The following is a 26,945-nucleotide window of genomic DNA, read 5'->3' as shown; positions in this document are numbered from 1 at the left end:
ATGCGATGGGTAAACAGACCTCCCATCCTTACCCAGAAGTCGGATATAGAAGTTATTAGTCTTCCGACGCTAAACATCCTCTTAGTGTTTGACGTTTGAGAAAACATGGGACACTGGAATTTTCGGAAGTCAAATACTAGATTGAAACGCCTGCGGTAGAAACGGCTGCTGGGTTGATTGTTGTGTGAGAATTGAATGGTTTAGCCCATGATTTCTTGCGATTTGGTGGAGATTTGTGTTCACAGTTTTACATTTATACTACGAACTTAATCTTAAAATACTAAAACTGTGTATTCAAGGGCTACCCATGTTCTAACATCGGCGATACATAGAATTCTTTCTCTCTTTTGTCCTGATTTTTATAAGATAAGGTATTATCAACTTTATCAAAATGTGATGTAATGTGAAAATCACGACCATTTTAATTTTCTAAGTTATGTGAACAACTCTTTTTGTAAATTGAAAGCGGCATTTATTCATAACGAAATTTTACTACTAAATTTTACGTAACATACTATCGAAGGTATAACCGGACCCAGACTTTTATCTTCTTAACAATCAAGATGATTAATTGTATTCATTCCTCATGATTTCACTTTTTACTGTATATACTCTGGTATGGCTGCAGCGTAAGAGATTAGTCAATAACATAAGGATTAACACAAACAAGTTTATATACACGACAACTTTTACTGGTCTAAATTGAGTTTGCTGTTAGCACAATTCTCTATTTTCATCAATTTATGTTACGTACTAATATAATTTCGGTTCACAAACAATATTCCATTAAATAGGAGTTTCCTCCTAACTAATCTTTCCAAAGGAATCTTCTCAAGAAAAAAATACATCTTTGATGGTGAATTAGTGACTCAAACTCCCCCTGACTAAATGCACACGAAGCTCTTTGAAATAAATTTCGAAACAAGTGCCATTACTTGCACAACAACAGACTTATCACAAATATTAGAACCCTAATATTCGTGGACTTTATCATAAAAGATCAAGTTCACGAAAAAGTCACAGAAAACCTAAAAGAGCACTCATGTCTCCTAACAAAACCTTAGTCAGAAACGGCATCTTTTGAAATCTCAGGAGCGATTTCCCGCCAAATAAACAAGCTCGTTAAGAGTAACCACCGGTTTCCGGCGGCAAATTTCAAAATTAAACACATAGCAATAAAGATCCTCAAATTATAAAGTGCGGACGGCCATTAAATCGTAAGATCAGTGTGGGCGGAGGCGGCAAATTTAAAGGCAGAGTGTGCGGTACAATAGGCTCTAAGGCTCGTAAATCAACAGTAAGTAGGTTCGAGTCGGCGTCAATTTGTTTAGCATGCAGATCAGAGAGCGGCCGTGTGTTATCGAAGCTTTGGTCTCCCGCCGCCCGGAGCGCTGTATGCCGCCCCGCGCCGCACGCCGCCGCTGTGATGCATGATTGTCGATAATTATCGTATTTGTACGACTATTTTCATGTTATACATTCTTTGTAGATACTGTCTTGTACGTGGGGTTTTTTAGGGCAAAGGAAATGGCTATTTAGTCCTTTTTTGACTAAACGTTAACAAGTTATACCATTGATCATATATAGTATTGGCACTTATTATATACGTATATAATCCAGTGGTGTGGGTTAATAACTGTATGGCTAAACATATTTTGGAAGTTTGACTTTCCAAAATAGTTAGCTTAAAGATTAGCTTATTGTTGTGTTTATTCTGACTATACGGTACGTTACATTTTATAGGGATCATATATTACCTTGGCATATTATTACTGGGCTTGGATAATAGTGCTCACCTAGCAATCAAAAGGTCGTCGATTCAATCTAGAGAAAAGTCAATACATTTTTGATGGTTCGCAACTGGAACCAGCTGTTCCTGATTATTGGTTTTACATAAATTATCCTAGCTAATGAAACAGCTGAATTCAGTAACAATAAAGCTACTCAAATCATCTCACACTCGTCCTTCACTTAAATTCGAGTTAATATGCATATGTAGGTGGCGTCCCCAAATCAATGATTGGAAATTAATTGTTTATCTAAAAAAAAAACTGTATATACTGTATGTCCTAGCCTTGTGGAGTACATATATGTAAAAAGAGGGTGTTTTGAGGTGGTTATTTATTTATTGGTATGTCACCCTTTTAACCTCTTTAGTATTCTAACAAAAGAATTAAGTGAAAATGTGATTAGTATGAAAGATAGCATTTAGGCAACCTCCCCTTCCCAGCTCCCAGTTGCCCTGGTGCCCACAAGAAATGTTTTCAGGTATGTTTTTCCAGTATGTGGGTTCAAGATTGTACTATGAACATCTTTATGGTCACCTGGGCTGTAGGAGGGCCTTGCCCATGAAAAAACTCAAGTGGAAGAAGCTACAGCTATTATATCAATATGAAGTGTCTATGTCTATGTTATGCCAGATTGTTGTCAGACAGTTTCTAATATTTTCTGTACAGTTGCAGGCATTGCTGTATATCCTGACAGGGCTTGTGGCAGGATTCACAGCGATTCACTCCCAGTCTGTAAACCTAGTGGATGCTCCACAACAAACCGAAATACTCAAGGTAAATTTGAAACTAAATTTACTAGAATTACTTTGAAAAGTATATACTTAAACTTGCAAGATTCAAAATGTAAGTGATGAGACCCTAATAGTTATTTTTGATCATAATAGTGCTTATAAAAGTTGATCTAGTAAGAAATGTTTTTTGAAATATGTTTACTATGTAAAAATAGAACAAACGTTCATCATTTTCAAATATATTGTATTGGACAATTTTTTAAATTCTCATTTGTGTTTCTAAGACAGAGATGTAAAATTAATTAATGTATTTGTTGTATCTTAACACAATTGGCATTTTACTATGTTTTATGTAATGAGACAGTTCAGATTCTTATTTTGTTACTATTTTAACAACAATCATTTTACAGAGCATTATATTAAACAATCGCCCAATAACAAATGGCATCATTGTTTCGGGATCAAACCAGCAACCTGCTAAAGGCAAGCACTATAACCACTCAACTACCTTTAACAATTAATGTTTGTTTAGCTTCAAAATATCTAACCACTGTTATATTTAGGTCCTGGCGAATTGTTGTGGGTTGTCAGAGCCTAAAGCTCTTCATCGTGTCAATCTCACGGGAGAAGCAGTGTGCAACGATGGGTCTCCGGCCGGGTAAGTACTTTTTAACACTGCTTTACAGTTGAGTTTTGGATTTAGAAAAGGTGCTTTGGTAAATGGGCCCAGAGGTGCAAGAGGTATAAGTATGTTTGGGGGTGCAAGGGAAATAAACATTCCTCCAAAATTAAGGTGGGGGGGGGGGGTGCAAATATCTCTCAGGCCCATTGCGCGCCACATGACAAATATAATTAAATATAGACCAACAGCTTGCAGTGCTGCGGTTAGTAAAGGAGTTCACCAAGAAGTTCTGGCGTCCACCACTAGGAGCGCCGCGCCATGTTGTTACTGAGCACGCGCTACGATATACACGGCACTCCTAGCGGTGGACGCCAGAACTTATGCAAACTGCAGCAATGCTGTCGGTCTATATTTAATTATATTTGACTATGATGTAACTGATGTAATTAACTAACTACTGCCAAGATGTAAGTAGTTTAACATAAGTTTCCAATGAATCATAAATTTGTTACTTTTTGGTCCTTACCACTTTAACAGCAGGTTCTCTAGTTACAACCATGTTTAAAAAGGACAATGATCAAGACCAAATGTGTCCAGTTTTAAACAGTAAGCTACTGTTTTTTTTTTTTTTAATTCATACTGGCAACTTTCTGATACTATAGTCGAGCACTTAATGTCCAGCCAGATGACCTAGTAAAGATTTATCACCCAAGAAACTTCAAATACCACATCTCTGAATAAATTTACTGAAAACCTTATGTTTTCAGAATAATAGTTTTGAAATTATTTATTTAGTGGTACATTTAGGTTTCTTTTATATCGCGCAGTTATTTTGACTGTTTATCTCAAACTACATTTTGTGTACCTACCATAAAAAATGTATTCTCATGTTTTACAGATATTATATAAGGCATTCCCATGGGAGCAGAAGATGGATCGTATTTCTTGAAGGTTTGTATAGTAATATATACTAGAGGTCGTCCAGTGGTCGAAACTCGACCAAAAATATTTAATGTACAGACTTCTTTATTTTCATTCCACACTTTGAATAGAACATGTGATTGGAGTTTCTTCCATTTGTTTTGATTTTCTGTTTATATTTCGTTGTTATTTCGTCACCAGCATGGCAACTCATAATATCCATGTTAAATTTTTCAAAATTTTAAATTCATTTTTTGTGCTTATTTTTGAGCCTATTTTAATTTATAAAGGGATTCTGCACACCTACAGGAAAATAGCTTTCTAACAGTATGCGTAGATTTTCCCTACGATGCACACGAGCTGAGAAAAAAGGTTTTAAAGAAACATGCTTGCCTATTAATATATAGATAGATTTTATACATTTTTTAATGCAAATTAAGTGGTTAAATAAATGAAATGAAATGAAATGATTTATGGTCGTTAAAACTCATGTACAAAGTTCATGACAAATCGTCAAAAGAAAAACAAAAGAATCAAGATGGCTCTGGCAACTAAAATAACTTAAACTCTAAACCAAAGTATACTCTTCATGTTTGTACAGGCAAGCCTAGGTTATAGTAGTTTTTAAAACTGGTTTGAATTTTAAAACACACAGGTTTTTGATGGATGCAGGCAAGAAATTGTACATTTTGACACCTTGGTACTCAAAACTATTTTGAGTGGCTGTATACTTATGCCTTAGTGTATACAGATTATCTTTAGATCTAGTACAATAGTTGTGCACATCAGATATCTTTTCAAAGTAAGAAATGTTTTCTTTTACATACAAAAAACTTGCCAAAAAATACAAAGATGGAAATGTGAGAATGTTAAGACCCACAAAAAGGGCCTTTCTTCTATTCACACTAAAAATTAACCTTTATTTTAAGTTTGATTCCGCTGGGTAGTACTTTATAAGAGTATGATAAGATTAGTAAATAAAGCAGACAGGTCTGGCAACACAATAGATGAAAACAAAAAATGTACAGAACAGTTCCATATCAAACTATCATTTCAAAACTATAAACAAAAGATTATGTTCTATGTTGTCAAAGTTAACCTAAAATACAGAAATACCTAAAGATAATTGAAACTACTATCAAAGAAAACCATAGGTGATACCAATACTGGCTTCAGATTTGACAAGATGAGAATTCTTCTTGTAGGCTCTCCCTCTTATGGCCTCTGGCTATTTTTGCTCAACAGTTTATTCAGCCCGAGTTAAGCCATAGTTTTAACATGTAGCTGTAAGATGATGTGTTTCAGGGGGTTGGTACTGCTATGATCAGAGGAGTTGTCACAACCGATGGCATCGCATGAACCATCTCATGTCTTCCAAGCAATGGCCTGACACCAGAAATGGTAGGTCAGTGTTCTTATCTTGCCTGAAACAAAAATCAGATATAAAAGATATTCTTTGTCATGCAGCTTTCTAATGCATTTGTTTTTGTAAGTTTGAAAATGGTGAGATGAAAAATTGTATTTTTCAGTTGTGTTTTTCACTCTCTACTGCATGGATGTTTTTTAGTACATTCCATTATCCACAACACATATAAGATTGTTTTAAATTTCCTGGAATAAGTTTAAAATGTGTTTTACAGTCGGAGGTTTGTTATCACCAAACCCGGAGGAAAATCCTTACTGGTGGAACGCTAACCATGTGTGAGTAAAATATTTTAAAATATTTCCATTTTATAAAATAAAAAGATATTTTAGAATAATTAAGGTTGGATTTTAAAGAAAACCCAATCGGCTTGTAGGGAGTTTTTGAAGAAGGAAATAGAATTCACCTAGCTTACCTGAAAAAAATTAGAATCCAAGGGCTAATAGACACAATAAGAGAACGCAAAAATAACACTTATATTTCGTCCTGATACTCCTATACTTCTTCATATACTTTCTCTCTAAAGAAGTACTACTTCAGTATGGAATAATATTAGTGCGAAATATCTTTTAGCCGTTGGACTCTAATAATCTCAGGTAAGCTAGCTTAACTCTATTACTTGTCAAAAAATTCTTCAGAATAATTAAGTAACTACTAGTACTTACCACTACTACTAGTTACTACTAGTAACTACTAGTAGTGTACCTGTTTCTTGAATTCGAGCGATTGTGAAGTATTACAGGCGTTATTTTAAAACGAATAACAGTCATAGTTTCTGATGACTTTAAAAGAGTCGACTCAAAGATCATGGAAATACTCACTATGTACATAACAGTTTGATATAATCAGCATTTCTTGGAAATATCTCATCATTTTTCAAAAGCTGATCTTGTGTTTTAGAGTTTTCTACAAATGTTTCCCACTCATAGACGCATTAGGTTGTACATAATAACGATTATAAATTTTAAAAAAACATGATTTCTATTTATTCTACTTGTTGTTCTACTGTTGACTTTCCTATGTGTCCATAGTTTGCAAATCGGCTCTTTCAATGATTGCTCAAGAAATGCAGCACAGTCTTAATTCAGATTTTGTGTTTTTTTAGTACAGTAGTCTGTATTAAACTTTCCAGGCTTGCTCATTTTTTCCATTGTAATAATTACGCCAACCCAAATTCAAATAGTAATATTTCATTCAAACCAAGTCAGTAAATGTTTGCAATTTAATTATCCAGCTGATCATAATGTAAACAAATGTGTTCTTCATAAGGATAACATGGGAACTTTAAAAGCCACTGGGGCTGAGCCCAAGGGACTTTTTAAAAATGTAAGGTCAGATTGCAAATCTACACACCTAGACGAACATTTTGGTATATAATATGTGGGATTAAATCTTAAAACAAAAAAGCCTTATTGTTCACAAAGTTTCATGTAGCGTATTAATAATATAGAAGATTAGTACATATCAGGTTATCATTGACACAAATAACTATTTCAATATCACCATTCCAAAGTTAATCATTTACGCAACTTAAGACTGTTAATCACAAGACACACCATAACTTTGATTGTATGTTTTATTTCTTGTCATCTTTTAAAGAGGTTCTTGCTGGCGTCCCTCAGGGTTCAGTCTTGAGCCTTTGGTTATTTATATTGTACATTAATGACCTCCCTGTAATTTTAGAGATGTGCTTTTTCATATCAACAAAGAAATTTTGAATGCTCTATCTGAAAATTTGCGCTCAGTGTTAATTTTTTTAGATCTCAAAAAAGCTTTTGATAGTGAAGGCAGAAAGCATCTTATTTCAAAATTATCTGCTATAGGTGTAAAGGGTATCGCTCTCTCGTGGTTCAAGAGCTACCTCAGCAACAGGCGACAATTCGTTTACATAGATGGAGTCAATAGCGATGAGGTGCCAGTTGACTATGGGGTGATTCAGGGGAGTACCCTTGGGCCTATTTTATTCCGAATATATATAAATAATATTTCTAAATTGCCGATTTTCGGAAAAATGTTTCTTTTTGCAGATGACACATTGATTTATGTTAAGCTCAATCAGATCTCGAATTAGTAAAAAATGGCGACCAAAATGTACTATCTTATTCATACCTATATCGCTTGCGTCAACGGCTGACTACAACTTAACAAATTTAATTTTGTACAGCTGTGACAACCAATTCAATGACAGTTAGTTGTTCTTGCGAGACCTTAGAGAAAGTTAACTCATACATATACTTAAGAATAATTTTTTACTCACATATGAAATGGATAGAGAATATTAATTTCTTGCAAAATAAAAGTAGAAAACTGATATTTTGCATTTAGACAGTTAAGTGATGTTCAGTGATGTGACAGTTTTAAAGAAATTATCAACATATTTTGCATATGTGGGCTACAGTCGGTTTTGTCATATGGAATTAGCTTGAGGAGGGGCGTGCGGTCTACATCTGACAGGTCTGATTCTGTTCAAAAGTCTACTAAAAGCTGATTTCAAAAAGTGTAAAAGATACCCCTCAGACTTACTATTTCACGAAACTAGAATATTCACCATTGCATATTTTTTATCAAAGACATTATAATTTTTATATTTAAAACTTCAATTCAATTTTATTTCCATAACCCACACTCACAATACAAGATATTCAAATAGAATTGGAATCTCCACTATTCAGCAGCACAAATCCTGTTCGAAAACAAATTGTTTCTACATTGCACAATATATTTTGTTCCGGAATTATTCCTCTAAATATAAAGCAACTCAGTTGTTAAGTTCCCCTACATTAGGTGTATTCAAAAATATGAATAAATAGATTATGGTTATTTGATACCAGCGATGAAGAGGCCGAGGCTCTTATCACTACTGATAACAGGCGACCTGCCACTGTCGGACAGCACTGAATGGACAGATGGCCTCTGCAAACTCTTGCAACCAACATAATTATTTTTTAGACTACTCATTAGCTTCCCCATTAAACATATTCTGTTGATACAAATTTAAAAAATGAATATATCTCCTCATATTGTACTGTATCTTTAAATCACGTTCCCATAGCACATAGTAATTTTTATTAAATTTTAAAACTTTTTCTTAAATAGCAAAATAGCTCAGAATTCAAACAAAAAACATAATTTTTACAACTGGAGTCTACGCACAGACCAATGAGGTCTATATAGACTCTTTTCCATTACATTTATTATTATTACTAGCCGAACAAGCATATTTCAATTAGTTTTAACTTTATACTATTAAACACTTTTTTAATTCAATTTTACATAAGAAATGTATGTAATGCTTCTAGACTATCTTCAAATTTTATTTTTTTATCTTAACTTGTTTGTACACTTATTGTGGAAATAAAACTGATTTGATTTGATTTAGTACTTTTAATTATTGATTTTTTTCAAAACAGTTTACTGTTACTTTATTGTTTGGTATCGAATTTACTGTATTTAATAAACGTAGGCCTATCAAATAATTCTAGCCTGTGTTTATATCTGGCCAATCACTTGAATAGCATGAAACATTCATTCATTGTTAAGAGATTTCCAAACGAAATATAAATCACCAATTAATTGATCTTAAAAGAAGATTGGTTCTCTTCATATTGGGTCAGTTGAACATGTTTTAAATAACCACACAGAATTCAATAATTAAATAACAACTTATCGTAAGTTGATTTATAATTAGACATTACGTTTATAATTCACGGTAAAAATGTTCTTACAATTAAGCAATTTTAAAAAAGAAGATGGAGTAGAATAAGTAGAACCTGTTTTTTTAAAAGAACATTTTTTAAATAAAACTTTTATAAATCGTAGGTTGACAGGTAAAAAATACTCCATAAAACACAGTAATGGTGGTATAAAAAAAAAATAGCCTAACTCAGTACAAACACTGACTTTGGATTCGTCGAGTTGAATGGTTTAATTAACCCATTTTAAATTTGAAGCATGTTTCTGTGTGTTTCATGTGATTTTTATTATTTTTCCTACACTCACCCGACAAAGTGGGCTTCCTTGCACTGATTATAGTACAGAAAGCTGATAATTTCTGCATTCACTTACTTTGGCAAACACCATAATTTCAACCAAACAACACGAAACAGCGTTCTTTTATTATGCACGTAATCCGTGTATGCTTGAACATAGGTTGGCAACACTTAAATATACTACGACTACGATTAGCTGGTGCATCGTTTCCCATTTAGTTCAATGTTTGGATTTAACCTAACCTAAAAACATGTTGTACAGTGTATGAAATACTAATTATTTATGTGTATATGATTTATAGTAACTGTATGAGGAACATAATGTGTAACGCTAATGCAAACTGCCTTTGCTGCACTCCAGAAACTAGATTTTTCTCTATTTGATTATTTTCTCTCGTGTGCAGACAAGTGCCGCTTCACCCACTTAGTTACACAAATAACTATTTTTATTAGTTTACCAAGAGGTTTTGATGATAATTCGGTCAAACATCATGTAACTACCGTTTAGGCTCGCAACAGTTCGCCTATTCACCACTAGATGCCACTACCATCGAGGCTCGCAACAGTTAACACAGTCACCGCTAGATGTCCCAGCAATCGGATATACTCGGTCCACCGTGGTTAATTTATTAACTACGGTAATATTTTTAACAATTTAAACTGTATAAAAATTAGAAACAAAATATTTAATTCATAAATAAAAATAGTGAGCTATACATTGTTAATGTTTTGTTTCGATTTAAAGCCTAGGTATTTGACAAAGACACATTTTCATTACTTGACACTCGCAGTGATTTTTAGGTAGCTCCTACTAGACTACCGTACTAGTAAACTTCTAGGAATTATATCAGTACTTGTACAAAATTGTTCTTTCTTTGAAAAGCCGAGAGTCGTGTCTCATTTCTGAGACTGATAATTGGCTTATTACAGTGACTACGCTGGCGCTGGCACACCCACACCACACATGTAGATTGGTCCTGTTCACGGTTTTTGTTAATTTTAAATTTAAATGAAAAGATTACAATCCTAATCGAATAAGGATTAAGGAATCATTATTTTACTAAGCTTTCATAGGTTTACATTTAACTATCACCCTTGTGGTATCTGCAATAGATTGTAGGCTACGCTCTCTAATGACTACTATATAAAATTGGCAAATGTTTTTAATTAATCTACCTACACAGTTTTTTAGTTGTCTCGATTTTATGACTATAAAATCGACTATAATGGGTTGGGTCTTTCCGTTCATCAGGAAGAGTAGATTTATCTCTCTATTTGATTTTTAAAGCGGTGCAAAATATAGTCGAACGAATTTTTGAGTAAAATTTATTAGACCATATGGCCCTTACATATTTTTTTTTATTTTTGACCAATTTTGAAATTGTGCATAACGTTTGAATTGGAGAAAACTTTAAATGGGGGACATTCTTTTTTTTGTAGCAGTTGAAATATGATTTTAGTTTTTCGAAATTCAGCCTCAATTTTCCAAAATGGTGGCAAACTTTGAAATGTCTTATGGAACACCATATGATTTATCATCTTTTCGCATATAACATGCAATAACCTTTTTTATTCTTTACTTTTTTTCCTTAAACCTACTCGTTTTGGAGTTACACCCTATGGAAAACTGACTTCCGGTGTACATTTTACATCATGTAATGTAATGCCCAAACGAGCAAGTTTAGAGCAACAATGCGAGGAGTAAATAAGTCTTAGGATTGCATCTACATTCCATAGAGACAATAAAATACACAGTTTTCCACTTTTCAAGTTTGCTGCCATTTCGGAAAAAGGCCGCAATTTTCGAAATAATAGAAATAATATTTTTAACGTGTTTTATGATCTTTTTGGAATGTGAATGCAATTCTAAGACTTATTTTATCTTCGCATTTTCGATATAAACCTACTCGTTAGAAGCAACATGATGTAATGTACACCGGCAGTCATTTTTTCATAGGCTTTTTTAACTCCTAAACGAGTGGGTTTATAGACACAATGTCAAGAATAATTTTTTTTTAATCGCATGTTCTACCTGAAAACATGATCAAATATAGGGTGTTCCATAAGAAATTTCAAAGTTGGCCGATATTTTGGAAAATGGAGACTGAATTTCAATAAACTAAGATCATATTTTAACTTCCACAAAGAATAAAGGACTGTCCCTCGTTTAAAGTTTTCTCTAATTCTTACCGTTTCCGATATCCCAATGGTGGCCTCCTTGAGTTGATTACCCTGTATAGCTTGTTCTATATATATATATATAAAAAAGTGTTAAGCCAAAGACTAGTACCGTAAACAATACAACACAATTTACATAACAACCCTAGGAGTGTATTCAGCTAAGCTAAGGAGAAAAGTAAAATAATAATGTAAGATTGACCAAGTTGGGTCAGGGTAAAAATGCATTATTTAGATTTTAATATTATAGTTCAACAAAATTCGATGTCTTTCTTTATATTTATTTTAAAATATGTATATTAAATTATATAAATATCGTAATCCAACATTACCTAATACGATTTTCACCGACTTTTCTCTACGTAATCAAAACGAATCTATGTATTGATACGAATCAAATCTAGCTACCGGATTGCAGATAATTTGCAATAAAATACTCGTTGTTAAACATCTCATAGTAAAGTATAGTTTCTGATGGTTGTTAAAAAGGCATTAAACAAAATTGAAAAAAATAACATGAATTTTCCTTAATTAATTCATTGTCGATAGATCAATCAACCTGATAGCCTTGACCTCTCAGCTTGCGTTAGTGCGAGAGGAGGTGATATTGAACCCTTATTAATACTTATTCTTCTCATGCAGAATAAACAAATTTGTGAATAATAATTTTAGCACTTTCGAAAATCGTATGCTAACAGGTCAAAAAATAGTTCATAAAAGACAGTAATAATGGTAATCTAACTTAGTACGAACATTGACTTTGGACTCGGCGAGTTGATTTATCATCCTATATTAAATTTGAAGCATGTTTCTGTACGTTTCATGTGCGTTCTATTATTTTTTGGTAATTAAGTTACAAAGATGTTTTCGTTTTGATAATAATTCGCTAAAACACCGCTGGATGTCACTACCGTCGAGGCTCTTACTAGATCGCCTAATCACCGCTAGATGTCTCTACCGTCGAGGCTCGACACAGTTAACCTAGTAACTGCTAGATGGCACTGCAATCGGACATACTCAATCCTCACAAGTTTATTTATTTACTAATATTTTTGACAATTTATACGGTATAAAAATAAAGGAAACAAATCGGTTGGGTCTAGAAACTGTAAGCTTTACTTTTAAATTTGAATCTTTTTCTATTTATAGCCGTGATATTTGACAAAGACACATTTTCATCACTTGACACTCGCAGTGATTTTCAGGTAGCTCGTACTAGACTACCGTACTACTGAACATACTATGGTGTATATTTGATGAAATGAAATAAAGTTACATTCTTTTAAAAGCCGAGAGTCGTGTCTTTTTTTTACCTGAGACCGATGATTGGCTTATATCACCAGCAAGCACCCAATAACTTGAAATTGAACACCGGGACCGGATCTTTGCTATTGACCTTGCTCTTTATACAGTACTGTTAGTCTAATGTTTATTTGTGTAAATGAATAGATTACAACTAGCTAATTCGGATTCATTAATTAACTAAAGTTAACCGTTTTCATAATTAATTCATAGCTCTGCATTTTATATCCATAAAGTATAATAGTACGCTTTATAATGACTACTGATAAAATATTGGTAAAGTTTCAACCTGTACAGTTTTTTGCTGTCTCGTTTTTATGACCAAGAAATGTTGGGTCTTTACACTCATCAGGAACAGTAGATTTATCTCTGTATTTGATGTTAAAGCGGTACTAAATATACGCAATGGACCTTGAAAAATGCAAAAATACATCCATAATTTTGTCATCTTTTTACTGAAGCAAATGGCCGATTATTAATTGTACTTCCCAACATTTATAAAAGCAACATTTTACCCTTCGTCAATATTGAACCCAGAAACTAATTCTCTTTCACCTTCAGAAAAATCAAAGGGAGTTCGATTACTCTCGGCCACGTGACACACCATGGAGTTTTCCTCCGGGTGCATTTGTTTTTATAGAAAAGTATATGATATCGCCACCTAGCAATTTTAGGAGTAACAGTACTGCGTGCATCTTCCTATGAACCGACTTGACATTATTTTGTTGTCACTCCTCCCCTGCAAAACCCCTATTAAATACTCAATGCTATTAATCATTTGAATCCCAAAGAGCCGGGTAGCACAAAGCCAAAGCCCAACTCCGTGAGTCACCGAGTCACCGATGGTGTTGTTGTGAGTTTTGCTATATATTTTTATAAACCTTTTAAGTGAGAGTTTTTAATTAATTTCATGAACAATTTTATTGATTATACATGGTATTATCGAATTTCCCTATAGGGAAGTAGCTGTTACTGTTGGTGGCATGGTAAGACCTAGTCCCGGGACCAATATACTTTATCATTTATTTATTTATTTATTTTGTATACGGCAAATACCATTTTTATTTACATTTAACATTGCAATTATATACTGTACAGATGGCCAAAAAAAGATGACGTAATAATACATGCGACCATTACAACTATCTGCTATACCTACACTCAATTAACAAAACAAAGTTGAGAAAATAAATATATGATAAATATCACAGCAAGTGGCAATAAAGACAAGTTAACAAGCAGGAACAATAATACAATAAATATTAACGAAGTAGAGACTAAATATAAGCAAACCCAAAATTATGAAACACTACAAAATAAATACATAGTATGGCGGCAAAAACGGCAAATTTACAGAAGAGAACAATGTACAAAAGGCACGGTAACTCTGAAGAAAATAAAAGAAAACTTAACAATAAAGGTAACAACAAGATAGACCATAAATATTAATAAATATTAAAAAGTAATGCACAGAAGTGAGGGGAGTCGACGGCCCCAACACTAAGTCATCGCCACACTCCTAACGAAAAGCTAATTAAAAAAAAAATCAAACATGCACATGCTCCTCTGACTAGTAGAAGTTGGTTAGCTCTTTCCTCATGTCCTAGAGGCTAAAAACACTATTCGTTCAGATTTTTATATATGTATCTATATATATGTCCGTAAACGAGATAACTTGAGCAATTTTTGTCCAATTTTGATGAAATTTGGCTTGAAGGTGTAGGGCCGGCGGCGGGTTAAACTTGAATAAGTTTGCAAACCAGCATGATCGGACTATGGGAACGGGGTCTTATGGGGGGTTTATGGGGTAAAAATAGGGGTTTCTCATTTTCTACCCTAAAAACATAAAATGTTGCTATTTCTCTCTAAACCATTTTAAAGAGCTTAATAATCAAATAATTTAGTATATTGGAGTGTCTTTTAATGGTTATTAGTAACGGAGAAAATTATCGTTATTCTTAAGGAGAATAAGTAAACTTATACTAAGCTACATATTAATATTTTGTGAAACACACTTTATTACCATCCCTGTAGCAGCAAACCCAGGTACTTGTTAAACATAATGTATAATTCAATAGATTTAATTGAAAATCTAGTCAGGTGAATGTAAATTTGCTTAGTCTGCAGGATTGCTGCGGTGGGATATTTGTATTAATATATATATATATATAACATGGTTTGTCTAATTTTTCAACACCCGGAAAAAACTCTGTGTGTCACCGATTGTGTTTTAAAATCAAAGACACTGACGAAGGGTTATAGTAAAACTATTCCAAGCTGGAGTGGGAGCTATCAAGATGGTTTTTAGTAAAAGCAGCTTCTTTTACTCTACACATCTTGGGCTTGGATAGTTGAGGTTGAAACCATACTCTACTGAAAAATGCAAATGAAATGAAAATTATAAATTGTTCACGTTTACCACTACACCACTACATTGTTTATGTTTGGAAGTGACCAAGTATGATTGATCATACAAATAAAAAAAAAACTATTAATTTAATAAAGGGATGTTTATTGATTTTTCGTAAGTAAATCAGAAGAAAGTTTAAAGCTTAAGTCTATGATCATATTGCTCACTCATAGCATAGACAAATAGAATAAATATAGACTGTCAAAGGAAGGTTCCGGCGTCCATCGCTTGGTTTGCCGTGTAGTTACGGCGCACACCGCTGCAGTGTCTGCTGGTCGCTTACGGCTCCTGCGCTCCTCGCCTGCAGCGGTGTGCGCCGCAACTACACGGTACTCCTAGCGGTGGACGCCAGAACTTATGCTAACCGCGGCACAGCTGACGGTCTATATTTATTCTATTGGTCTATTCTCATAGTAATGTCATAGATAAAACATACTCCCTTAGTAGGTTGCTCATTCTTATGGAACAGCTGCATTGATGTAGTGGTGCGGGAACGCATGGGAATGGGGTTTCCACTCTTGTTTTGCAAAAAAATCTATATAAGTGACCTGTATTTTTCTGTGAAAATGGTGAGCCTTCCCACACTGGAAAATTTAAATTACACCACTGAACAGTTGAAGCCAATTTTATTGTTAATTCTGTCCGGTGCACTGTAGAGGTTGTGTTTTATTTATAATTAGTTTCTTGTTATTTCAGTCATTTATATTTATTTGTAAACATTGTAGATGAAAAAGTCTGACATTGGCCCACATAAAACCCTCTGGGGCAGAGCCCTTTTGACGGATCTGCACCAAACTTCACTCGAACCATCCTTGAAAGATGCTTAATAATGCCTGAAAGTTTCATTACAATCTGTCAAGCGGTTTCGGAGTCCATAACGTATATACACACACACATACATACATAGTTCCTCTTTTATAGATATAGATTTGTTTCTTGTTATTTCAGTCATTTAAAACCTCATTTAACCAAATAAAATGATCTAATTATAAACAATAACTCGTCTTCTAGTTATAACCAAACAGTAAAGCACAAATCATGACATTAACTCTATAATGATAGAAACCAAATTTCGTCGACACTATACGAAAATATAGGTATAATAGGTATATAATATAGGTGGTATGTCCAGCCGGACATGAACTAGACACTAAACGAAAAACAAGCTTCAAAATTTACAATGGGATGAGAAGTCTACAATTGTGTTGGTTAGTTTATGGTAATGCAAACACTAAACTATTTACTCTGCATATGCCACTGCCTCTTCACAACTGACAGTCTCGTGTTTCCCATAGGTTTGTCCCATATTGCTCCAGTGATGTCTGGAGTGGCCAGCACAGAGCCTCTCAAAGTGACTCCCAGTTTAGCTTCATGGGATCTGTCATAGTACAAGAGGTCATCAAGGACCTTTTGACCCGAGGGCTGGAGTCAGCATCCTCTCTCTTATTGGCTGGTAGCAGGTAGGTCAAGTTTATCAAACAGGTCAATTTGAAGGGGAAAGGGCATGATCACTTTTTTTAAAACCCTTTTGAACTTATAAACTATTAGAACAACATAAAAACAGATACTTATGCTTTAATTTGTTTTTACTCATTGTGGTAAGCATATTTTTCTACGAGGTGGGAAAGATAGATTAGTTAGAAACATGTTCTAGCAACACTTCAGGATCTGGAATCTGATCTGAACCTTAGGTGAGAACTAACTAATCCATAACAGGATTTTACATACCCGACCTAAACTGGAAAATCACAAAATCAAACGCCACTTAGAGATTTGTAAAATAATGATTACCAATAAATTGATTACCAATAAAAATTCTAATATCCACACTCCACAGTATTCCCAAGAAAAGTAACACTAACTTTATCTTCAAAATTAATTTTAAACACACATTAAATACCATTGCGGTATACTAATCTCTTTATCCATCCAAATTCCAGCTTAAAGGTCAAAATTTATTAAAACACCAATCTCAATCCTAACTGACATATTTTCTCCAGTGCTGGAGGCATGGGAGTGATGTTGAACCTAGACCCTGTGAAGGCAGCTCTCCGGGGACACAAGCACATAGCTCTCCGAGGAGTCTCGGATTCCGGGTGGTTCCTGGACCGCCCTCCATACACCCGGGATGGGGAGGGCTTAGCCCCTGTGGACGCCCTTAAGCGGGGCATCCTTCTCTGGGACGGACAAGTGCCCAGAAAGTGCCAGGAGTACTACGGTCAAGAACCTTGGAGATGCTACTTTGGCTACAGGCTCTATCACACCCTCACTAGTAAGTTTTGAAAAATCCTTCTTTCTGCTGGGCTTCTTGACAACATTATTCTTTTTAACGATTTCTTAACGAATATTTCTTTTTAACGATGAGTTCTTTACTTTTTGTTGGTTAGACCTATTCTCATCAACGATCATCCTTTCACCAATATTCTTGATCTAACTGCACTTGATTATGCTTCTGCTACTATGTCAACGTATTCAAACAATTTTCTTTAGTTCCTCATTTTCCTCATCCTCCATTGTTCCTCTTACGGTACTTTACTGGCCTATGTGTTGCTCTTAGAGTAAGCGATTGGTTCCCTAATATTGTTTATATTTTGTGTAGGAAATTTTAATTGTTGTGATACTTATTTAAAAGCTCTGAAAGTTTAAATTGTTTTTTTTTCATACTTTAAGACTTTAGCACACGATAGTACAAGTGAAATATTAAAATATTTTGATTAAATTTTTCTTTTTAATAACAAATTTGCTACAGATTCTAATAGATTTTCCTGTATGAGTATCCAAAAGTCCATGCAGAAACTTAAAGTATTTTAATCTTCTTTCTTCTTTACAAAAATTACAATTCACAGTTAAAATCTCTTCTGTTGCTCTTATTCCCATAACAGTTTTCAGGGCCGGTTCTAGGAATTTTTCAGAGTTAAGCGAACACCCGAATTAGCGCCACTTAAAATCCCCCCCCCCCCAACCCATGAACATAACTTAACCATATTTGTGAATTTTTTCCCAACAATTTTGGGAAGAACTTTTTTATAAGTTTAGGTAGAAGAATACTAACTTGGAATAAAAGACTGTTTATTATTCGCAGAAATGTGACATTTATACACTTTTACTCATCATATAAACTATAGCAAAACCAAGGACACACTAAAAAAACAGGCCGTAATGCTCGTCAAGCATGACGTCACGATAGAAGACGGCAATGACGTAATGTTTGCCGTTTGTGATCAGCTGCTTGTTTTAATCTTTCCTTGGAAAATAAATAAATAAATACCTACGTCATTGCCGTCTACTATCGTGACTTCTTTGGGCTGACTGGACTCGCCACCAGATGATTTCTCCAAAAATCTACTAATTTATTTGGCTTTTTTTTCTTCCTCTTCCAAATTCGCCTTACGCTTTCTATAATAAGTGCCAGACGGTTTCTTTTTTTCTGCCATTGTTTTCATAGTATCGGCTCGCAAGATGTTTTACTCATTCATTCAGTTTATACTTTCTTCTTATTTAATGCGCTAATTATAAATTAAACTTAAAACACTCGTAATCATGCGCTTATCAACAATCATGAATCATCAAAACAATGCCAATGCGATACCGATACGGTATAGGCCTACGTATACAACTAAAAGAGTTCAATACAACGTAATGCTCTGCTCTAGGATCAGAGGCAGAAAGGAGTGAAAGAAAGGGGAAGTTTCTTGTTGTGACAAGTGGCGCTGCGCGCTTGCTTATCTCGAGCATGAGTGAGTCGTGAAATGAAACGAATGAAACCCATAGGTGCCGCCGGTGCCGGCGTGCCGCGCTGGCGCTGCCGACTGCCGAGCGTCAGCTCACTTCAAATCGAAACTGCAAATGGCATTGAGTAATTGAGTTGTAGTGCTGTACAAATATACAAATTTTTCAAGGGCTTTTGGTACAAACAGAATAAATGCCTTTATTGTGGTGCTTTGAATACTTTAACTCTGAGCAAAAATAAACAAAATTACGTTGTTCACGTAAAAATATGTTCCGTTGGCGCCACGGCGCCACTTTTTTGTGGCGCCATATGCGGCCGCGTAGTTCGCGTATGGGTTAAACCGGCCCTGACAGCTTTGACAGTTTCTTCTTGAATTTAGTTCTAACCCAGTTTCAAGAACTTTTTAAATAAGTTACTTTTTTGTTTTGTAGTTGCCTTTAGTTGTTGAAGGTATATTTTCCTGATGCCACGACCTGTGGCAAAATGCGCACCAGGAAAATATATCTTCAAGAATTAAAGGCAACTACAAAACAAAAAGGTAACTTAATTAGTTTCTTCTTGATTTTGCAGCTCCACTGTTTGTTTTTCAATGGCTGTTTGACGAGGCTCAGATGACAGCTGATAATGTTGGCACTCCTGTCACAAAGCAACAATGGGACTACATTCACAAGATGGGGGACAGCCTGCGGAACACCTTTCAGAATGTTACGTTAGTATCTACTTTTAGCTCTTTTAGTTTTAACGTTGAATCTGAGGGAATGTAATGCCATTGACTATTGGATACTGAAGTAGACTTCCCATCTATGGACCAGCTGTAGCCATTTATTAAAAGAATGTAGTTGTGTGAGCCAGTCACAGAATGCGCTAGTGTCTAAAATTCTATTTTATACCTTATTTTTTGTTGCTGACCAGGTTGATGGACCATAACAGTTGCTATAGCTCACTGTAAGTCATTCCCTATGTTTGACTTGGTAAAAACATTTGTGTATTCGACAGAATTCAGTAATTTAGATCAAAGCAATCTGTCAGTGGCTCACATCAACTACGACAATTTTGATTTAAAAATCTGGCTACAAATTTAACATGGGGATGGAATGTATTGTTATAGTCAAAAGTAATACTTTTGTGTTTTGTTTACTAATGTAATTAAGATTACTTAATGTAATTAACAAGTAAAAAAAAACTGTAGGGATACAAAAATAATAGGATATACTCAAAATTTAAGTTTATATTGGTATTAACTCTAGAACTTAAAAAATCAATGTAGTAAAATGAAAAATAAATTACTCTAGCAAACAGAAATTGAATTATATTTAAGTAGTTTTCAATTATGAGTAAAAATCTGGTTTGTATAACAAACAAAGTTGTTAAAATACTTACTCTTATCTTTTGGAAACTTGTAGGTAATCAGCATACACATTATAGCACAATAAAATCTTAAAAACACAATATGTGGCATATTCTATTTGGTCTGTAAAAGACAACAAAATTATTAAGTCCTATTCAAGAAGTTATTTAGTAAATCGTACAGTTAAGAGACATGTACTACATGAATTATCTTTCAATCCAACTGCAATACTATGTAATGACAGAATAAATTGTTGTCAATCTCACTATACTCAGTAATACCACTTTGAATCAAACCAGTGTACTTAAACTTGAAGGTAAGCACTATAAGCACTAAGCTACCTAAAGAATTCAACAGTTACAGTCTTAATATCAGTATTTTCTCTATCTAGCACTCTAATTATCAAGGACATAATTTTAACACAAGTTTCTGTGGCTAGGTCCGTGTTTGCGCCATCTTGCATCTCTCACTCCGTCTTGACCAAGAGGGACTGGCGAGTTTTGCGGATTGACGATGTTACGTTGCCTCAAGCTCTGCGATGTTGGGAACTACAGATACAGTTCCCAGACATATCATTCCGCAAGAAGGATAGGTGAGTACACGTTATGCAGATATTATATCGAAAACTTCAGCGTAGTAGCTAAATAGTCAGAAAACCTTTTGAAGGTTTCGTACTTTGAAAATTAAAATCCTGCACTAAAAACTTAGAAAAATCCCTTGTTGAGCAAAATCAGCACTCTTTGTCTCGTATTGGGGTGTTAGTAACATTATTTCCAGCTGTATAGTTGTAAATTTTCCAGCTGCTCACCAGTGTTGCAGAAAAATACGGATCGCTTATTAAGGTTCTTTGGAAACTAGAGGAGTGGGAACATCGTTTTCCACCCCACTAGACCATCTGATTATTTCCACAATTTATCCCTATATTTTAAGCATGTTTGACACAAACCAAGTTGATTCCAGCAATTTTAATAATCATAAGAAGATTTTGGTACAGAAATAACAAAATTTTAATTCCAGTCACAAAAAAAAAAACTGTTGTATTTAAACCCTTAACTTTAGTTATTTTTTATATTAAACTTTCTGTCTTCAGTTCAGTCAGTATGCTGTCTGACTCACCGCTGCATGTCAGTAAATCTGCTAGAAACCTCACCAGATCTGCCGGCCCTCAAACTACGCAGCGCAAACGCAGACGTAGAAAAAACAAAAACAAAAATAGAGGAAAGAAACGCAAAGGTAAATCTCTTGCTGCTTAACTATTATATCAGTTGATACGATTCAAAAAATACAAAGTTACAATTACAAAATTGTGCTTGAAAACAAAATTTTTATTCATTTTTTTTAGAAAAATTTGACTTGCATTCTTTCATAGCTTTCTTTAAAATAAGTTAAATGCTGTTTATAAAATGAAAATTACTCCTAGAATTCTTGCTTGAAGTTAATTTTTGATTATGGTACATTTGTTGTTTGAGTAGTATGTGCGGAAATGTCATAGGTACTGTTATACCTGGAAACGGGCTCAAATTTTAGATTCCGAAACGTAAGCTTGTTTTTCTAATTGGGATTTAAAATGTCTGCAAACATACTACAAACAGCTAACACCTAGAAGTGACGTGTGTGTTCTTCAGCCGACCAATCCTTGGTAGATGGTATATGAAATAACGGAATGTAAATCGTTCCAGAGAGGAAGGGTAACCGCATGCGTCCGCAGCGTTCTACCGCAGTCCCCAGAGAGCAGGCTTGCCAACATCGGCTGATAGAGCGATGCTCCTGGCCTCAGTGTAACCACTCTTGTCCCAAGCTGAGAAATCCTTTCACAGGTATAATTCAATTCAACGAATGTTAACAAGTACTTAATACATTAAGGAGAAGGAATAACTTTCTTCTAGTTCCATCTTGTAAGGATGAAATCGAAATCCTAAATCAATTGTGTTGGGAGCTTTCACTGGAACCCTAGTCTAAGATTAGTTTGTCAATGGTAGTGCTCTGTTACTGCTCTGAAAATGGTCATTTTCTATGGAGTCAAATCGTCATGTGACCATGGAAGTCTCTTTCTTATCTTATTCTCTATATGACGGCACATATGCTACCTGAAACCAATCCATGCAGGAAGATCATATCCTGAATAATCATGAATTAACAGTTTTGTGGGTAGATCCTGAGAGTGAATGCTGCGTTTGTCACTGACCCTTTTATCTTTTCAGGAGAAGAAATGGATTTTCTGGAGTTGCTGAAATCGTTCGGTCTAGATTTGATGAGTGTTGCTAATGCTCTGGGGATTGACATAAACACTCTGAACAACATGGACCCTGAAGAACTTCTCAACTTGCTGACCCAGCAATCCAACTGAAGCTGGGGCAACATCCACAATATACTGATTCAGGGGTTCACTGATGTTTCTGGTGTTAAGGGATTCTCTACTGGAAGATTACACAGTGCCAGATTCACCACTAGCCCAACTGGGCTGTAAGCAAATGGGAGCCACAGCATTTTGTATAGAACAAAATTTTTATAAAATTAATAGTTTGAACAATCGTGGGTGAGGATAATATGGTCTCTTGATCGCAGGAGATTTTCATGATCATGCAACGTTGGCAGGGAATTTCCGCATGAGAAGGTCGGGATAATTTGGCCCGCATGTAGTCCTAGCCGAAACCCAGCACTAAGATTACACTGCGTTATGCCAGTAAAGTCATTCATTTACATTGAGGCGCAACTGGTTTACTGTTTAGATCAAAGTTGTAGGATTACAATATGCAAAGATCTTGAGTTTTAGACTATAAATTAAATTGAAATGGGATTGAATATTCAAGACGTCTTATTTAGAAAAATATTAAAACACGTTTATTTTAATTTTTGCATTCTTCTGTCAAAGAATTAAGTTAAAACTTGCTCAATATAATGTACAAGGTATTTAGCAAAAATATTATTGCATTATTGGTAATACAAATATTTCTTTATGTTTATTATTCCTCTGACTTTTTGATTTGTATTTTTCAAAATATTTTGTTGTGATAATTTTTGTAAATATGTGAATTGAATACAAAGCATTTAGAATGCAATAGTGACTAAGCCGTTAGTTGTATGCACATTTTACCAAGACATTCTTTTAATTTACTGTAAATTAATATTGGTGTTCCAAGGTAATGAAATATAATACCAAAGGAAAGATATTAATTTTACTTAGTTTTATTGTCTAATAAGTGTTAACTGTATATTTAATTTTGTTTTAAAAGGTTTGTTATGTACATATTAAGCTGTTTGTTATATGTGGTTTATTACTTATTACTTTAAGAATGAATCTATTTACATTCAAGACTTGTTTAGTTATAGTTATAATTGCATTGTGTTTTAAGGAGCCAAATCTATCGTAGTGAAAGATAATCATATTTTTACAGTTTACATAAGCTTAATTGTGTAAGGTAAAATTTTAACAATGGTTGAACTTTTTAGCTTTTAATACTTTTTATATGTAAATGTATGAAAATTTATAAATTTTTGATTGTTTAAAATTTTTGTTATATATTCTAATAAGTAATTGTACTGTAGTAAGGAAAAATAAGTGACCCTTTTGTTACAGTATGGCATCTTAAAAAGTTTATTGCATTTAATATTACCAAAAACATATTAGGACTCACTAACCTTTGTGAATTGATATAAAATTGTGTTTAATGTTAAAAGTCCATTTGAAAAAGTTATGGTAATTCTTTTAAGAAAAAGATACTAAATTTGGAAATTAAATTATAGCGATTCAGATCCAAACAAACCACATTATTGAGTACAAATATGTTAGAGTGTAAGTCAGAAGTCAGTATTATCCACTAAGGAGGTTATTTTTGTTCTATTTATTTATTAACCCTCTTATAGAAGAATAGTTTTAGCATACTCCAGTAACCTACCTACCTCTTTAGAATTAGTTGTAAAAATATTTATAAACCCTTTAATATGTCTATAAAACATTGAAAAAATACAGTGTACAACACAGTTTTGTTTTTCTTTACCCAAATCTCCCAATGCTTAGCTAAATTTGAAAGTACCACTTTGAATTACATTTATTATATTTTAACTACCTCAATAAGGTACCTCACTTTTTTTTATTAGTCATTTTTATTTGCATTGGCGTATTTATTAATTTCAAGTACTTATCTGAATATCGCCTTTTAAAATGTATATTTATTGAAAATTGTATTGATTCTACTTAAAAAAATTTTTAATGGCTCTTTTAAAACTAACAATGAATTCATAAAAGGATTTAAGATTTAGAAATATGTACTTTAAATTTACAAAAGAGGAAGTTTAGTGTATATCTTTAATAAAAAAAAAGTTAAACTACTGAATTACACTTTAAACTGTGCCACAGAATTTTATGTAAATTATAGCTGTACAGTAGAACCTCTTTAATCCAAACTAATTGGGACCAGGGGTAGTTCGGACTTTTGAATAGTTCGGATTACGGAATATATTGTTGTTTTTACATACCAATAGCTAAATCATGGCTAAAATTAATCAACATTATTTTGGGAAAAGGGAAAAAAATGTTTTATAAAGTAAAATACAGTGTTTATTTAATACAGTAGTAAACGTGGTGAATAAACAGTAGGGTACTGTAAATTAAATACAGTATACAATAAAGAACTGCTGTACTGTGTATAGAGTACAGCAATGAGGGGTTCGGAGCAGTGGACGTTCGGATTACAGGGGTTCGGATTAAAGAGGTTCTACTATTACTTTTTACAAATCAGCCATGCAGTCAAATGGGTGACTATTTGAGTAATGGTGAATTTTTCGAGATCTGGATTAAGTGAGGATTTACTGAACTGCAACAAAACACAAAAAAAGAATATTTTAATTATTTTACCATACTTGTTTTATTTTGCAAATGATCAAATCTAGACTTAGTAGCCATTAATTATTGGAATTTCAATGAATAATGCTTACTAACATCAGGTTGATGTTCCTAGATTAGGGCTAAGACTATTGCCATAAAAATATTTCCCAGAAGAGAAGATTGAATTGATGACTAGACAAGCCCCTAATTCCCTCACTCCTGATTCTGTATTTATAATTTTATGCTACTTGAACAAACACTAGAAATATTGTAGTGTTTCATAAATGAATATTTATTAGATTTACCTTTGTTGTGTTACAAGAGTTCTTGTAAGATGTTTGTGTGATACATCGGTGACACATGTATGTGTTAATAGTTTTGTATGGGGTTAGTGATAAGAAAATGAAAAATCAAAAGAAGACTCTTGAAGATTCCACACAAGGTGGCTAAATGCCTGGGGTGACACAAACATCCTACTGACAAAAACTAGGTAACAAAAACAAAGGTATAGGGTGTCGCAAAAAGGATGGTCGGTTTTAAAATGAACATAACACAAATGATTTTACGGATAAATTTTACTGACTTACGTTTCTGGACACTTTTAAACTCCCTATTGCAAAAAATAACCTTGTAAGTTACAAATTTGCTAGTAGGCTATGTCGATAAAACCATAAAAAAATTAAAAATTAATAAATAGAACGTAGCGGACTTTGAAGTACTGACGCTCATACGGTCTCCATGTTTTGAGGAGTAACTGCCGTCCAGTAGATTTACCACGATGGACCCTGTTGTCCGAGATGCAGTCATCCAATGTGATATGATCTGCGATCAGGAACCAGTCCCATACGGGCTACGCCAAAATTTTGTCGAAACAGCCGTTACGAAGAAAAAAAAGATTCACTGTTTCTGAAAAAAAAGAAAAAACTGTTCCACAGCTAAAATGCAGTGTTCGACCGTCCACTGCACCATATCGCTGCAAATTGGGTACTATGGTCGACTTACAGACGGCCGGTAGTGGACCCGAACCTCCCCCAACTACTAATGCTACACAGTTCGAATCCGACCATCCTTTTTGCGCCACCCTGTATAATTTAATATAATTCAAGTTCTTGAAAAACGGAATGGCAAATAAATTAATATTTTTATCTATACTAATATAAAAAATAAATTGCTTGTAATTGTAGACATTAGTTATTTGCCACATTATTTTTTTTTTATTTAAATTTTTTGTCCTAGGTTGCTAGGCACGAGTCCGGGATTGTTTTTCACACTACTTCAGGCTAGACCTCCGGCTTGTGGCAATATAACTTAGATAAAATCCATTGGTGATTTGGCAGGATTTGAACCCGGGACCTTAGGGACAGAAGTCCCTCGCTTTACCTCTAGACCAGCGCACTCCCTCTACAAAAAATAAATTACCAGACACAGTAAAAGAGGGTTGTAAAGGTTGATCTTTATAACATAACGTAGTGAACATTTATAAAAATGTATTTTAATGGTTTAGTAAATAAAACTCAATTTATTGGATACGGTTTGATTACAAAACCATCAGATCCGACTATGGATTGGGGTCCGTTGGCAATGACACCACTGGTGTAGGTAGAGAGGTATCAATTACAAATGATCAGCTGTTCCCCTGTGAGGAAGTAGAGAGTTGAACCAATTGTTTTGTTAGT

At 34.1% G+C, this 26,945-nt stretch overlaps 1 protein-coding gene across 1 annotated transcript; it reads left to right on the top strand.

Moving 5' to 3' along the window:
* LOC128992792 (palmitoleoyl-protein carboxylesterase NOTUM) lies at nt 1–22,819 on the top strand. The gene is made up of 13 exons (XM_054416531.1): nt 1–93; nt 2,463–2,564; nt 3,085–3,179; nt 4,042–4,094; nt 5,370–5,465; nt 5,705–5,765; nt 16,662–16,826; nt 17,367–17,638; nt 19,667–19,805; nt 20,884–21,036; nt 21,535–21,677; nt 22,124–22,261; nt 22,646–22,819. Exons 1-13 carry the CDS (start codon nt 1–3, stop codon nt 22,789–22,791), a joined length of 1,656 nt encoding a protein of 551 aa, XP_054272506.1. The 3' UTR covers nt 22,792–22,819.
* The last annotated feature ends 4,126 nt before the right edge of the window (nt 22,820–26,945 follow it).

This window comes from Macrosteles quadrilineatus, unplaced genomic scaffold, assembly GCF_028750875.1.
Source record: "Macrosteles quadrilineatus isolate MER2022 unplaced genomic scaffold, UCM_ALF_1.0 Scaffold_4__1_contigs__length_99947679, whole genome shotgun sequence".
NCBI lineage: Eukaryota > Metazoa > Arthropoda > Insecta > Hemiptera > Cicadellidae > Macrosteles > Macrosteles quadrilineatus.
This window is presented reverse-complemented; position numbering and strand designations above follow the sequence as displayed.

Excerpts from the sequence above, each read along its gene's own strand:
- LOC128992792 (XM_054416531.1), top strand. The coding sequence starts at position 1 with ATGCGATGGGTAAACAGACCTCCCATCCTTACCCAGAAGTCGGATATA. Across the intron at positions 94-2,462 it reads ACATCCTCTTAGTGTTTGAC|GCATTGCTGTATATCCTGAC; the intron begins GTTTGAGAAAAC and ends GTACAGTTGCAG. Across the intron at positions 3,180-4,041 it reads AACGATGGGTCTCCGGCCGG|ATATTATATAAGGCATTCCC; the intron begins GTAAGTACTTTT and ends CATGTTTTACAG.